The following is a 13,472-nucleotide window of genomic DNA, read 5'->3' as shown; positions in this document are numbered from 1 at the left end:
AGCTCTGATCTCCAGCATCTACAGTCCTCACTTTCTCCTCGAAGATATAGTGATTAGGACAAGATTATTGAGCTGGATTTACAAACCTGCCATATGGTTGAAAACAGAGTGGGAATTCATTGTCATACAATCAGAGAAACATACAGAAATAAAAAAAGACCATTCAGCCCCTTGTGCCAGTGTTGGCTCTTAGAATAAACATGTTTGTTTCGTCCCATTTTCCTGCCTCTTATAACCCTGTCAATTTCTCATCCTCTGGTACTGTCTGTTTCCTTTTAAAATTGGTGATGGAATCCATTTGTAAATCTTTACAGGACAGCGCTCTATACCTGGCAACTCTGAAAATATCTCCCACCATCTTCCTTCCATGTCTTTGGCAGTGGTTTTCAGTGTGTGGCCTTGCGTTCATGACTCACTCCAGTAAATGTCCCAGAATCCCTCCATCTTAAAAACCTCTCTTCACTCCCTTCCTGACCTTCTCTCTTCCATGGAGAGAAGGCCAAACTTATCCAGCCTGCCCTCATTCCCAGGGTTCTTCATTCCCAAAGTTGATTCAATCCTGGGAGACCTTGTGTGAACTATTTTGAATGCATTCAGATCTTAGCTGGTGTGTACCAGGGATTGTTCTGTTTACAAACTGGGGCAGGTATAAACACCACAGGGAGCAGTGGGCCCAACACAGCCTCTTGTTGAATATCACAGTAAACCAACTTGCAGTGTGAAAAACATCCCCCGCCTCCCTCTGCTCTCTTACCCACACCAGTGGGCTCTCCCTGAATTCCATGTGCTCTGATCTGGCCAGACATTCAGCAGGGTCTCTTGTCCAATCCCTTCAGAGACTCTCTGTACACATCTGCTACACCACTTTGATCAACCTGCTGTTCCCTCCACCCAAACGGGCCAATCGGGCAATTTGTTTTTAAACAAATCCCCTCCTTCCTTAGTCTTTACTTCACTTCCTGATTCTAACTTTATTTTGCCCTCGATAATGATTTGTAGTGTCTTCTCCATCACCAACTGTGTCCATCACAGGCAAGGTGTGAGAGTGAGTACGTGAGAGTGAGTGTGTGTGAGAGTGAGTGTGTGTGAGCGTGTATATGTGTGAGAGTGAGTGTGAGTGAGAGTGTGTAAGTGTGAGTGTGAGTGAGTGTGTGTGTGAGAGAGTGTGTGAGAGTGTAAGTGAGTGAGTGTGTAAGTGAGAGTGAGTGTGAGAGAGTGTGAGTGAGTGAGTGTGAATGAGTGTGTGTGTGTAAGTGAGTGAGTGTTTGAGTGAGTGTGTAAGTGAGTGAGTGCGGGAGTGTGAGTGAGTGAGTGTGTGTGAGTGAGTGTGAGAGTGTGTAAGTGAGTGAGTGTGAGAGTGGGTGTGGTTCTGTGCCAGAGTCTGCTGGCCTGTTCTGTGATGAGCTGTGTTCTGTTTGGCAGGTCCATGGGTCGAAGGATGTGGATGGGTTCTACCATGGGGAGAGGAATGGCAGAGTGGGTCTGATTCCGTGTAACATGGTGTCGGAGATCCAGGCTGATGATGAGGAGATGGTGGATGAGCTGGTGAAACGGGGTTACCTTCCCCTCAACACTCCTGTGGAGAAAATTGGTATTGCTCATGGTCAACTTCAGACAGTGTGTCCTGACCGACTCCCTCTGCATTCATTTGCCGCCTTTTCAGACCCTGGTCCAGATCAGCACTCCACACTGATTGGATGCACATACTTGAGATGTTATGTCTCCCTGAATCTTATCCAGATGTCAGTTTGATGCTTTAGAGGGAAACACACAGCGAGTGACCCTGACTGAGACCCTCGGCATTTTATTACACAGCTGGCTGTCATGTGATGGGTGTTAGACCCACAGCACAGTGATGGGATGTGGGAATGGCCTGGATAATGGCTCTGCACACTACATCAGGCTCCTGATGCTTACTCTCAGCAACTCACTGTGTTACTGAGCTGAGTCCTATCAGATGAGTGTGTAGCAGGCTGCCCATTCCCCATGAGCACGGTCACAGTGTGAACCCGGTCTCTTCCCCCTCCTGACGAATTCCGTTGCCTTTCCAGGTACATTGTGCTTTCATTCTGACAGTCTATGAACATGTTATTTTACACGGTTGAAGCTGTCACAGCAAATCCTCTGGTTGCTTCATGTCTTCTCTTGTTGTTTGTTTTTATTTGAACGCACCCCTTTCCTGAAGTGAATTCTGAACGTGAGAAAGAGACCACACGCTCTGTTAACCGCAAATCCCGCAAGTCTAAACGAGGTCTGTGGAATCTCACTTGTTCAATGTCAGTTGTATGCCATTTGTTTTGTTTGAGTTTGAGTGTGTGGATTTGGCTTTGGGTGGTCGAAGGGCAAAGTTGTTTATTTTGTATTTTCAATCCTATTCCACCTTTTACACAGAGTGGCTGTGGGGGAGTCTCTGGGAGTGGGGGGCTATGTGTGTGGGTGGGAGGACATGGGGTGGGGATGTCAAGGTATGGATGGGGTGTGGTGTGGGAGGTGATTGTGGGGTTTGGGGGGTGGGTGTGGGTCGGGGGGTGGTGTGGGAGGTGATTGTGGGGTTGGGGGGTGTGTGTGGGTCGGGGGTGGTGTGGGAGGTGATTGTGGGTTGTGGGGACAGTGTGGGTGGGGGGCATGGTGTGGGAGGTGACTGTGGGGTTTGGGGGGTGGCTGTGGGTGGGGGGGGGTGTGGGAGGTGATTGTGGGTTTTGGGGGGGAGTGTGGGTGGAGGGTGGTGTGGGAGGTAATTGTGGGGATGGGGGGAGTGTGGGTTGGGGATGATGTGGGAGGTGATTGTGGAGTTTGGGGGGGATAGGGGATGGGGGTGGTGTGGGAGTTGAATGTGGGGTTTGGGGGTAGTGGGTGGGGGGATGTTGTGGGATTGATTGTGGGTTTGGGAGGGAGTGTGGGTGGGGGTTGGTGTGGGAGGTAATTGTGGGGTATGGGGGGGAGTGTGGGTGGGGGATGGTGTGGGAGGTGATTGTGGGGTTCGGGGGTGGGTGTGGGTGGGGGGTTGGTGTGGGAGGTGATTGTGGGGTTTGGGGTGGGAGTGTGGGTGGGGGGTGGTGTGGGAGGTAATTGTGGGGTTTGGGGAGTGAGTGTGGCTGAGGGGGTGGTGTGGGAGGTGATTGTGGGGTTTGGGGTGGGAGTGTGGGTGGGGGGTGGTGTGGGAGGTAATTGTGGGGTTTGGGGAGTGGGTGTGGCTGAGGGGGTGGTGTGGGAGGTGATTGTGGGGTTTGGGGGGAGTGTGGATGGTGATTGTGGGGTTTGGGATGTGGGTGTGGGTGGGAGGGTGGTGTGGGAGGTGATTGTGGGGCTTGGTTGGGGGGAGTGTGGGTGGGGGTGGTGTGGGAGGTGATTGTGGGGTTTGGTTGGGGGGGAGTGTGGGTGGGGGTGGTGGTGTGGGAGATGATTGTGGGGTTTGGGGGGGAGTGTGGGTGGTGATTATGGGGTTGGGGGGAGAGTGTGGGTGGTGATTGTGGGATTTGGGGGGGAGTGTGGGTGGTGATTGTGGGGTGTGGGGGGTGGGTGTGGGTGGGGTTTGGGGGGGAGTGTGGGTGATGGGTGGTGTGGGAAGTGATTGTGGGGTTTGGGGGGGGAGTGTGCGTGGGGGTTGTGTGAGAGTGTGTATGTCAGGGTGTGTGTGAGTGTGTGTATGTAGGAGTGAGAGAGTGTATATGTGAGAGTGAGAGTGTGTATGTTAGAGTGTGGGTGGAGGGTGGACGTTGTGGGGTTTGGGGGGTAGCGTGGGTGAGGGGGTGGTGTGGGAGGAGATTGTGGTGTTTGGGGGAGCGTGGGTGGGGATTGGTGTGGGAAGTGATTGTGCGGTTTGTGGGGGTGTAGGGGTGGGGGATGGAGTGGGACGTGATTGTGGGGTATGGGGGTAGTGTGGGTGGGGCTGGTGTGGGAGATGATTGTGGGGTTTGGGGGGAGTGTGCGTGGGCGTTGGTGTGGGAGGTGATTGTGGGGTTTGGGGGGAGTGTGCGTGGGGGTTGTGTGAGAGTGTGTATGTGAGGGTGTGTGTGAGAGTGTGTATGTAGGAGTGAGAGAGTGTATATGTGAGAGTGAGAGTGTGTATGTTAGAGTGAGAGTGTGTATGTGTGAGAGTGAGAGTGTGTATGTGAGTGTATGTGAGAGTGAGAGAGTGTGTATGTAAGAGTGTGTATGTGTGAGAGTGAGAGTGTGTGTGTGTGTGTATGTGTGAGAGTGAGAGTGTGTATGTGTGAGTGTGTGTGTGTGAGTGTGTATGTGAGAGTGTGTATGTGTGAGAGTGGGAGTGTGTGTGTGTGTATTTGTGAGAGTGAGAGTGTGTGTGTAAGAGTGTGTGTGAGAAAGTGAGAGTGTGTATGTGTGAGAGAGTGAGTGTGTAAGTGAGAGTGTGTGTGTGTGTGTGTGTGTGAGTGTGTGTGTGAGAGTGTGTATGTGAGAGTGTTTATGTGGGAGAGTGAGGGTGTGTATGTTAGACTGAGAGTGTGTATGTGTGAGAGTGAGAGTGAGAGTGTGTATGTGTGTGTGAGTGTATGTGAGAGTGAGAGTGTGTATGTAAGAGTGTGTATGTGTGAGAGTGTGTGTGTGTATGTGTGAGAGTGAGTGTGTGAGAGTGAGTGTGTGTGTATGTGTGAGAGTGAGAGTGTGTATGTGAGAGTGAGTGTGTGAGAGAGAGAGTGAGAGTGTGTGTGAGTGTGTATGTGTGAGAGTGAGAGTGTATATGTGTGAGAGTGAGAGTGTGTATGTGTGTGTGAGTGTATGTGAGAGTGAGAGTGTGTATGTAAGAGTGTGTATGTGTGAGAGTGTGTGTGTGTATGTGTGAGAGTGAGTGTGTGAGAGTGAGTGTGTGTGTATGTGTGAGAGTGAGAGTGTGTATGTGAGAGTGTGTAATGAGAGTGAGAGTGTGTGTGTGTATATTTGTGAGAGTGAGAGTGTGTATGTGAGAGAGTGAGTGTGTGTGTGTGAGAAAGTGAGAGTGTGTATGTGAGAGAGTGTGAGGGTGTGTGAGTGTGTATGTGTGAGAGTGAGAGGGTGTATGTGTGAGTGTGAGAGTGTGTATGTATGAGTGAGTGTGTATGTGATAGTGCGTATGTAAAAGTGTGTATGTGTGAGAGTGAGAGTGTGTGTGAGTGTGTATGTGTGAGAGTGAGAGGGTGTATATGTGAGAGTGTGAGTGTGTATGTGAGAGTGTGAGTGTGTGTGAGTGTGTATGTGTGAGAGTGAGAGGGTGTATATGTGAGAGTGTGAGTGTGTATGTGAGAGTGTGAGTGTGTGAGAGTGTGTGTGTGAGTGTGTATGTGTGAGAGTGTGTATGTGTGAGAGTGAGATTGTGTGTGTGTGTATTTGTGAGAGTGAGAGTGTGTATGTGAGAGAGTGAGTGTGTGTGTGTGTGAGAAAGTGAGAGTGTGTATGTGAGAGTGAGAATGTGTATGTGTGAGAGTGAGAGTGTGTGTGAGTGTGTATGTGTGAGAGTGAGAGGGTGTATATGTGAGAGTGTGAGTGTGTATGTGAGAGTGTGTATGTGTGAGAGTGAGAGTGTGTGTGTGTATTTGTGAGAGTGAGAGTGTATATGTGAGAGAGTGAGTGTGTGTGTGTGTGAGAAAGTGAGAGTGTGTATGTGAGAGTGAGAATGTGTATGTGTGAGAGTAAGAGTGTGTGTGAGTGTGTATGTGTGAGAGTGAGAGGGTGTATGTGTGAGAGTGTGAGTGTGTATGTGAGAGTGTGAGTGTGTGAGAGAGAGAGTGAGAGTGTGTGTGAGTGTGTATGTGTGAGAGTGAGAGTGTATATGTGTGAGAGTGAGAGTGAGAGTGTGTATGTGTGTGTGAGTGTATGTGAGAGTGAGAGTGTGTATGTAAGAGTGTGTATGTGTGAGAGTGAGAGTGTGTGTGAGTGTGTATGTGTGAGAGTGAGAGTGTGTGTGAGTGTGTATGTGTGAGAGTGAGAGGGTGTATGTGTGAGAGTGTGAGTGTGTATGTGTGAGTGTGAGAGTGTGTGAGAGTGAGTGTGTGTGTGTGTGTGTGAGAGAGTGAGACTGTGAATGTGAGAGTGTGTATGTGTGAGAGTGAGAGTGTGTGTGAGTGTGTATTTGTGAGAGTGAGAGGGTGTATGTGTGAGAGTGAGAGTGTGTATGTGAGAGTGTGTAAGTGTGAGAGTGTGTGTGTGTATGTATGAGTGAGTGTGTATGTGATAGTGTGTATGTAAGAGTGTGTATGTGTGAGAGTGAGAGTGTGTGTGAGTGTGTATGTGTGAGAGTGAGAGGGTGTATATGTGAGAGTGAGAGTGTGTATATGAGAGTGTGTAAGTGTGAGAGTGTGTGTGTGTATTTGTGAGAGTGAGAGTGTGTATGTGAGAGAGAGTGTGTGTGTGTGTGTGTGTGAAAGTGAGAGTGTGTATGTGAGTGAGAGTGTGTATGTGTGAGAGTGAGAGTGTGTGTGAGTGTGTATGTGTGAGAGTGAGAGGGTGAATGTGTGAGAGTGTGAGTGTGTATGTGAGAGTGTGAGAGTGAGTGTGTGTGTGTGTGTGTGTACGTGTCAGAGTGAGAGTGTGTATGTGTGAGAGTGAGAGTGTGTGTGAGTGTGTATGTGTGAGAGTGAGAGGGTGAATGTGTGAGAGTGTGAGTGTGTATGTGAGAGTGTGAGTGTGTATGTAAGAGTGTGTGTGAGAAAGTGAGAGTGTGTATGTGAGAGTGAGAGTGTGTATGTAAGAGTGAGTGTGTATGTGATAGTGAGAGTCTGAGTGTGTATGTGAGTGTGTGTGTGAGTGAGTATGAGAGTGAGAATGTGTATCTGTGAGTGTGAGAGTGTGAGTGTGAGTGAGTGTGTGAGAGTGAGAGTGTATATGTGGAAGTGAGAGTGTGTATGTGAGAGTGAGAGTGTGTATGTGAGAGTGAGAGTGTGTGAGGGTGAGAGTGAGGGAATGTATGTGTGAGTATGTGAGAGTGTGAGAGTGTGTATGTGAGAGTGAGAGAGTGTGTGTGTGATTGAGAGAGTGTGTGAGTGAGTGAGACTGTGTGTGTGAGAGTGAGAGTATGAGTGTGTGAGAGTGTGTGTCTGTGTGTGTGTGAGAGAGTATGTGTGTGTGTCTGCGTGTGTGAGAGAGTTTGTGTGTGTGTGAGTGTGTGTGTGTGTGTGTGAGAGAGAGTATGTGTATGTGTGTCTGCGTGTGTGAGAGTTTGTGTGTCTGTGTGTGTGAGTGAATGTGGGTGTGAGAGTGTGTGTGTGAGTGACTGTGTGAGTGAGTGTGTGTCTGTATGTGTGAGAGAGTATGTGTGTGTGTGAGTGTGTGTGTCTGTGTGTGTGAGAGTGAGTAAGTGTGTGTGTGTGTCTGTGTGTGTGAGAGTGAGTGTGTGTGAGTGTGTATGAGAGTGTGTGAGAGAGTGTGTGTGTGTATGTGTGTGAGAGAGTGTGTGAGTGTATGTGTGTGTGAGAGTGTGTGTGTGTGTAAGAGTGTGAGTGTATGTGAGTGTGTGTGTGTGTGTGTACGTCACTCCTGGGCAGTACTGAAAGGGGGCTGAGCTGTCCCAGCAGCTGATGTGAAACCCATGCCCCACTTTAACCTCCAGGGTGAACATGACAGATCCCACAACACTGTCTGAAAAAGGTCTCCATGTTGTTCTGGAGTCATAACTGTCCCTCAATGAAAACTACGAACGGTTACATTACTGTTTGTGGGATCTTGCTGTGCACAAGGTGGCAGCTGTGCCTCCTACGTGACAGCAGCAACTACACCTTTCATCAGAAGGAGAGGTTCCCATTGGCTGGACAGATCAGGAGGAGCTCCTTGCTAACATTATCTGGAATGACAAAATGATTGGGTCTGGGGATACAGGACCATCTTCCCCTCTCCCTACCTCTGACTGGCAGAGGGATTTGGAAGGTACTATTCCCTGGTTCGTGTCTCTAACCTTCCCAGGTGCTGATATTCGGTCTTTATCAAATCAACAATTCTTGTTGTTCTCCATAAAACTACAGATTGATTCTCAAAATGCTGGGGATGGGATTGATGGGATGGGGGAGGAAATGGTGGTATTTGACACCCATCGTGTCTGTGTATGTTTTTGTAAAAGCCTGTGTTTCCTGTGTGTTTTATGATAGAGAGGAACAGGAGGAGTAGCCAGCAGCACTCAGTCACCACCCGGAGAATGGTGGCGTTATACGATTATGACCCAAGGGAGAGCTCACCAAATGTCGATGTGGAGGTACCCTGTTCAGATCAGCTTCCTTTTCACATCATTGTTTCACGGCATGTGTCTGTCACTGGGAGAGAGTTCCTCCCTTACTGCCTTTGAAATGTACAGGCCAGACTGGGTAGCAATGGCAGGTTCCTCTCCTAAAGCACTTTACTGATCCAGATGGGCTTTTATAACAATTAATGATCATTTTGTGCTCATTATTACTGAGACTGGTTTCTGATTGCAGATATTTTGTTGATTAATCGAAATTAAATACCACCAGCAGCCACTGAACCTGCATCTCCCCAAGTTTTAGTCTCTGTGTCTGTGTTACTGTGTGTGATGCTATTACCCACTAGCCCTGAGTCTTTCTCAAACTATTCCCAAGCTCTGTACAAAAAAACATTCATATTTAAGGTGTCTTTCTAACCAACGCTATCATTTCAACAAAAGAGCAAAGTTAATCTTGTTTATCCTTGCTTTTTTCCCATGATAAATATGAAGGTGTAAGGTGTAAGGTCCAGTTGTAAAAAGTTATTGCTGTGATCTCTAACCTGCTCTAACCAGACCTTTCAAGAGGGAATTGGAAGAATATTTGTAAAGGAAAGATTTGCAGGGGAATGGGATTAATTGGATAATTCCTTCATGTAAAAGCAACATCTTGTAGATGCTGGAGATCTGAAATAAAATCTAACATTGCTGGAGAAACTTAGCACGTCTCACAGCATGTGTGGACTGAGAAACAGAGTTAATGTTTTGAGTCCAGTTTTTCTTCTTTAGAACTGAAGGGGCAGGGGGGAGGAGGGGGCTGAAAAATACATTTTTAATGCCGTTGATAGATGGAGGAGGAGTGACTGAGGCAGATTATGAGGATGTCCAGAGCAAAGGTCAAAGGGAGTGTCAATGGTAGTAAAGGAGAGATTGACGTGTTAAATAGGTGTAAATGAAAGGCGTGTACAAGAGAAAATGGGTGTATTCATGAGTGAGCAACAAGGGAGCTAATCAAAATGGTGGATCGTGTTCATGTTATGGTGAGTGGGCGGGTAACTGGAGCTGAGGTCATGGAAAGATCAGCCATGATCTTATTGAACAGCCAGACCGCCTACTCCTGCTCCTACCTCTTATGTTCTTTTGTCTTCCCAGTTATGATCTTTTTTGTTGATTTGTCTACAGGGAACAGATTCCTCTGTGTCCTCGCACTCTGCGGTCTTTCTCTATTTAAATAATATGCTGCACTTTGGAATATCCTGAGGTTATGAAAGACACTGTGAAAATTGAAGTCATTCTGCAAATGACAGTTAATGAAGTTATTACATTGTGTAAGGATCCATATAAATGTAGGTTTATCCACAGAGGGTGGAATGTCAGAGTTTGCAGCTACAAGCTGAGGTCCAATTTGCTACAACTTCCCTCCTCTCTGGATGTAGTAATCAAAGAACAGACACAAAAATAATACAAAATGTATGTTATCAGAGAGGACTGTGTCAAATACAGTTCCCATTTCTGTTTCAGGCTGAATTAACGTTTTGTGCGGGGGATATCATCAGTGTCTGGGGAGAACTGGATGAAGATGGATTTTATTATGTAGGTTAATCAAGAACAAATATTTAAAATAAGCCAAAAGATGCCACTGTTTTATTGAACTGAAAAAGGAAATTACCTTCATCATGTGGAAATCTTGTGTATTTCAAATGGTGGATGAACAGTTGCTTGCTGCTTTTCTCCATGTTACCATCTTTCAAATGGTTGTGAATCACATTGGGACAACAAAGTTGATTTGAAATGAGGGACAGAAAACAAGAAAAAATAATTCATATAATTTCCTCTCCAATTTCCATTGACTCACGGGAACTGGTAACACAATCCCAGTCAATCTCCTTAATAAGTCAAAGAACAAAGAAAACTTACACCTCAGGAACAGGCCCTTCGGCCCTCCAAGCCTGAGCCGATCCAAATCTACTGTCTAAACCTGTCGTCCAATTCCTAAGCATCTGTATCCCTCTGTTTCCCACCTACTCATGCACTTGTCCAGACACATCTTAAATGAATCTACCGTGCCTGCCTCTCCCACCTCTGCTGGCAACGTGTTCCAGACACCCACCACCCTCTGTGTGAAATACTTACCGCGTGTATCCCCCTTAAACTTTTCACCTCTCACCTTGAAAGCGTGACCTCTCCCCTCTCCTTATTGAATCCTTCACCCTGGGAAAAAACTTATCTCTATCCACCCTGTCTATACCCTTCATGATTTTTTAAACCTCAATCAGGTCCCCCTCAAACTCCTTTATTCTAATGAAGATAAACTTAACCTACTCAACCTCTCTTCACAACTAGCACCTTCCATACCAGGTAACATCCTCGTAAACCTTCTCTGCACCCTCTCCAAAGCATCCACATCCTTTTGGTCATGTGGAGGGGGGGGTTTTCAGAAGGGGTCAGTGGGCAGGGGGTTTGTCGGACGGGTCGGGGAGGTGGGAGGTGTCGGACGGGGGCAGGGGGTGTGTCGGACGGGGTCGGGGTGCGGGGGTGTGTCGGACGGGGGCAGGGGGTGTGTCGGACGGGGGCAGGGGGTGTGTCGGACGGGGGCAGGGGGTGTGTCGGACGGGGGCAGGGGGTGTGTCGGACGGGGTCGTGGGCAGGGGGTGTGTCAGACAGGGGCAGGGGGTGTGTCAGACGGGGTCGGGGCAGGGGATGTGTCGGACAGGGTCAGGGGTCGTTGGGGGGTTCGGGGGTGTGTCGGATAGGGTCGGGGGTCGTTGGGGGGTTCGGGGGTGTGTCGGATAGGGTCGGGGGTGTGTCGGATGGGGTCAGGGCGTGTCAGGGGTGTGTCGGACAGGGTCGGGGTTGTGTCGGACGGGGTCGGGGGAAGGGGGTGTGTCGGACAGGGGCGGGGGCAGGGGGTGTATCGGATGGGGGCGGGGGGGTGTTGGACAGGGTCAGGGGGTCAGAGAGCGTCAGATGGGGTCGGGGAGTGTTGGACAGGGTCGGGGGCGTGTCAGATGGGGTCGGAGGGTCGGGTATGTATCGGACGGGGGCGGGGGTTGTCGGATGGGTCGGGGGTATGTCGGATGAGGTCGGGGGGTGTCAGACAGGGTCGGGGGGAGTGGGGGTATCGGACGGAGTCGGGGGTGTGTTGGATGGAGGCGGGGGTGTCAGACGGGGTAGGTGGTGGGGGGGGAGGGTCGGGGGTCTCGCACGCTGTGCGCTGCTGCAGTCTCCAGAATGAGGAGCAGATTTTAAAAACTCAGAGTCCCAGACAAAAGGCATAATTAGACTCCCGAATAATCGATTATCCAAACGAAATAGTGCCTGCCTGTCACGTTCGGATAATCGAGGTTCCCCTGTATATACCTTCTTGACCACTCTATCCACTTGTGCAGCAACCTTCAGGGTACAATGGACCTGCACTCCCAGATCTCTCTGCCCATCAACTTTTTCCAAGATTCTTCTGTTCATTGTATAATTCGCTCTAGAATTAGTCTTACCTAAATGCATCACCTCAAATTTGTCTGGATTGAAATCCATCTGCCACTTTTCCGCCCAACTCTCCAGTCTATCTATATTCTCTGACAGTCCCTTATGCTTTCTGCTACTGCACCAATCTTCGCGTCATCCGCAAACTTGCTGATCAGACCAACAGTGCCCTATTCCAGATCATTTATGTATATCACAAACAACAGTGGCCCCAGCACTGACCCCTGTGAAACACCACTAGTCATCTTTCTCCATTTCGAGAAACTCCCTTCAACTACTACTCGCTGTCTCCTGTTGCTCAACCAGTTCTTTATCCACCTAGCTAGAATACCCTGCATACCATGTGACTTCACTTTCTCTATTAGTCTACCATGGGGAACCTTATCAAACGCCTTACTAAAGCCCCATGTATATGACATCTACAGCCCTTCTTTCATCTATCAACTTGGTCACTTCCTCAAAGAACTCTATTAAGGTGGTAAGGCACGATCTCCCCCGCACAAAACCATGTTGCCTATCACTGATAAGCCCATTATTTTCTAAATATAAATAGACCCTATCCCTCAGTACCTTCTCCAGCAACTTTCCCACCACTGATGTCAGGCTCACTGGTCTGTAGTTATTTGGAATATCCCTACTACCCTTCTTGTACAGGGGGACAACATGAGCAACTCTCCAGTCCTCCAGCACCTCGCCTGTGTTTGAGGATGCCACAAAGATATCTGTCAGGGCTCCAGCTATTTCCTCTCTCGCCTCCCTCAGCAACCTGGGGTAGATCCCATCTGGTCCTGGGGATTTGTCCACCTTAATAATCTCTAGCCTACCCAACACTTCTTCCCTATTTATGTCAACATGATCCAGACTCAACTAACCAGCACTCTCAGAACATCATATCCAACAATGACTACTCAAAGTTTGGGAGAAGATTTGTAGCTCGGGTGCTTGTTGTTGTGGTTCTGTTCCCGGAGCTGGGAATTTGTGTTGCAGACGTTTCATCCCCTGTCTAGGTGACATCCTCAGTGCTTGGGAGCCTCCTGTGAAGCGCTTCTGTGCTGTTTCCTCTAACATTTATAGTGGCTTGTCTCTGCTGCTTCCGGTTGTCAGTTCGAGCTGTCCGCTGTTGTCCCAGTCGAATTCATGTTGCTTGTCGTCTGTGTGTGTGGCTACTAAGGATAACTGGTCGTGTTGTTTTGTGGCTAGTAGTGGCCGGTATATTGGGTCCAGGTCGATGTGTTCGTTGATAGAGTCTGTGGATGAGTGCCATGCCTCTAGGAATTCCCTGGCTGTTCTCTGTTTGGGTTGCGCAACCCAAAGGACTAGCCACACTACCATACATCAGGAGCATTTCCGAACTGACAGCTAGACTACTGCGACCACTAGGACTCATAACAGCACACAAAACTAACAGCAAGTCTCAGACAACAACTCACCAGAACAAAGGACCCGATACCCAACATGAGAAAAACTAATGTAGTGTACAAAATCCCATGCAAGGACTGCACAAAACACTACATCGGACAAACAGGAAGACAGCTAACGATCCGCATCCATGAACACCAACTAGCCACGAAACGACACGACCAGCTATCCTTAGTAGCCACACACACAGACGACAAGCAACATGAATTCAACTGGGACAACACTACCATTATAGGACAAGCCAAACAGAGAACAGCCAGGGAATTCTGAGAGGCATGGCATTCATCCACAGACTCTATCAACAAACACATCGATCTGGACCCAATATACCGGCCACTGCAGTGGACAGCTGGAACTGACAACCGGAAGCGGCAGAGACAAACCACTATAAATGCCGGAGGAAAGATCACAGAAGCGCTTCACAGGAGGC

General features: G+C 48.7%; 1 protein-coding gene across 13 annotated transcripts in view; it reads left to right on the top strand.

The window, feature by feature from the left end:
- Positions 1-13,472, top strand: part of rimbp2b (RIMS binding protein 2b) — a 389,940-nt gene that overhangs the window by 362,558 nt on the left and 13,910 nt on the right. For all 13 annotated transcript variants that reach the window (XM_072587662.1, XM_072587667.1, XM_072587660.1 and 10 more), the window contains 4 exons: positions 1,423-1,591; positions 2,186-2,251; positions 8,073-8,176; positions 9,662-9,733. In XM_072587662.1, the coding sequence (XP_072443763.1) occupies positions 1,423-1,591; positions 2,186-2,251; positions 8,073-8,176; positions 9,662-9,733 (411 nt within the window). The remainder of the gene's footprint in view (positions 1-1,422; positions 1,592-2,185; positions 2,252-8,072; positions 8,177-9,661; positions 9,734-13,472) is intronic.

The sequence above is a fragment of the Chiloscyllium punctatum genome, chromosome 17 (genome assembly GCF_047496795.1).
Source record: "Chiloscyllium punctatum isolate Juve2018m chromosome 17, sChiPun1.3, whole genome shotgun sequence".
NCBI classification, from domain to species: domain Eukaryota; kingdom Metazoa; phylum Chordata; class Chondrichthyes; order Orectolobiformes; family Hemiscylliidae; genus Chiloscyllium; species Chiloscyllium punctatum.
Note: the sequence above shows the minus strand (reverse complement) of the source record. Positions and strands in the feature narration are given on the sequence as shown.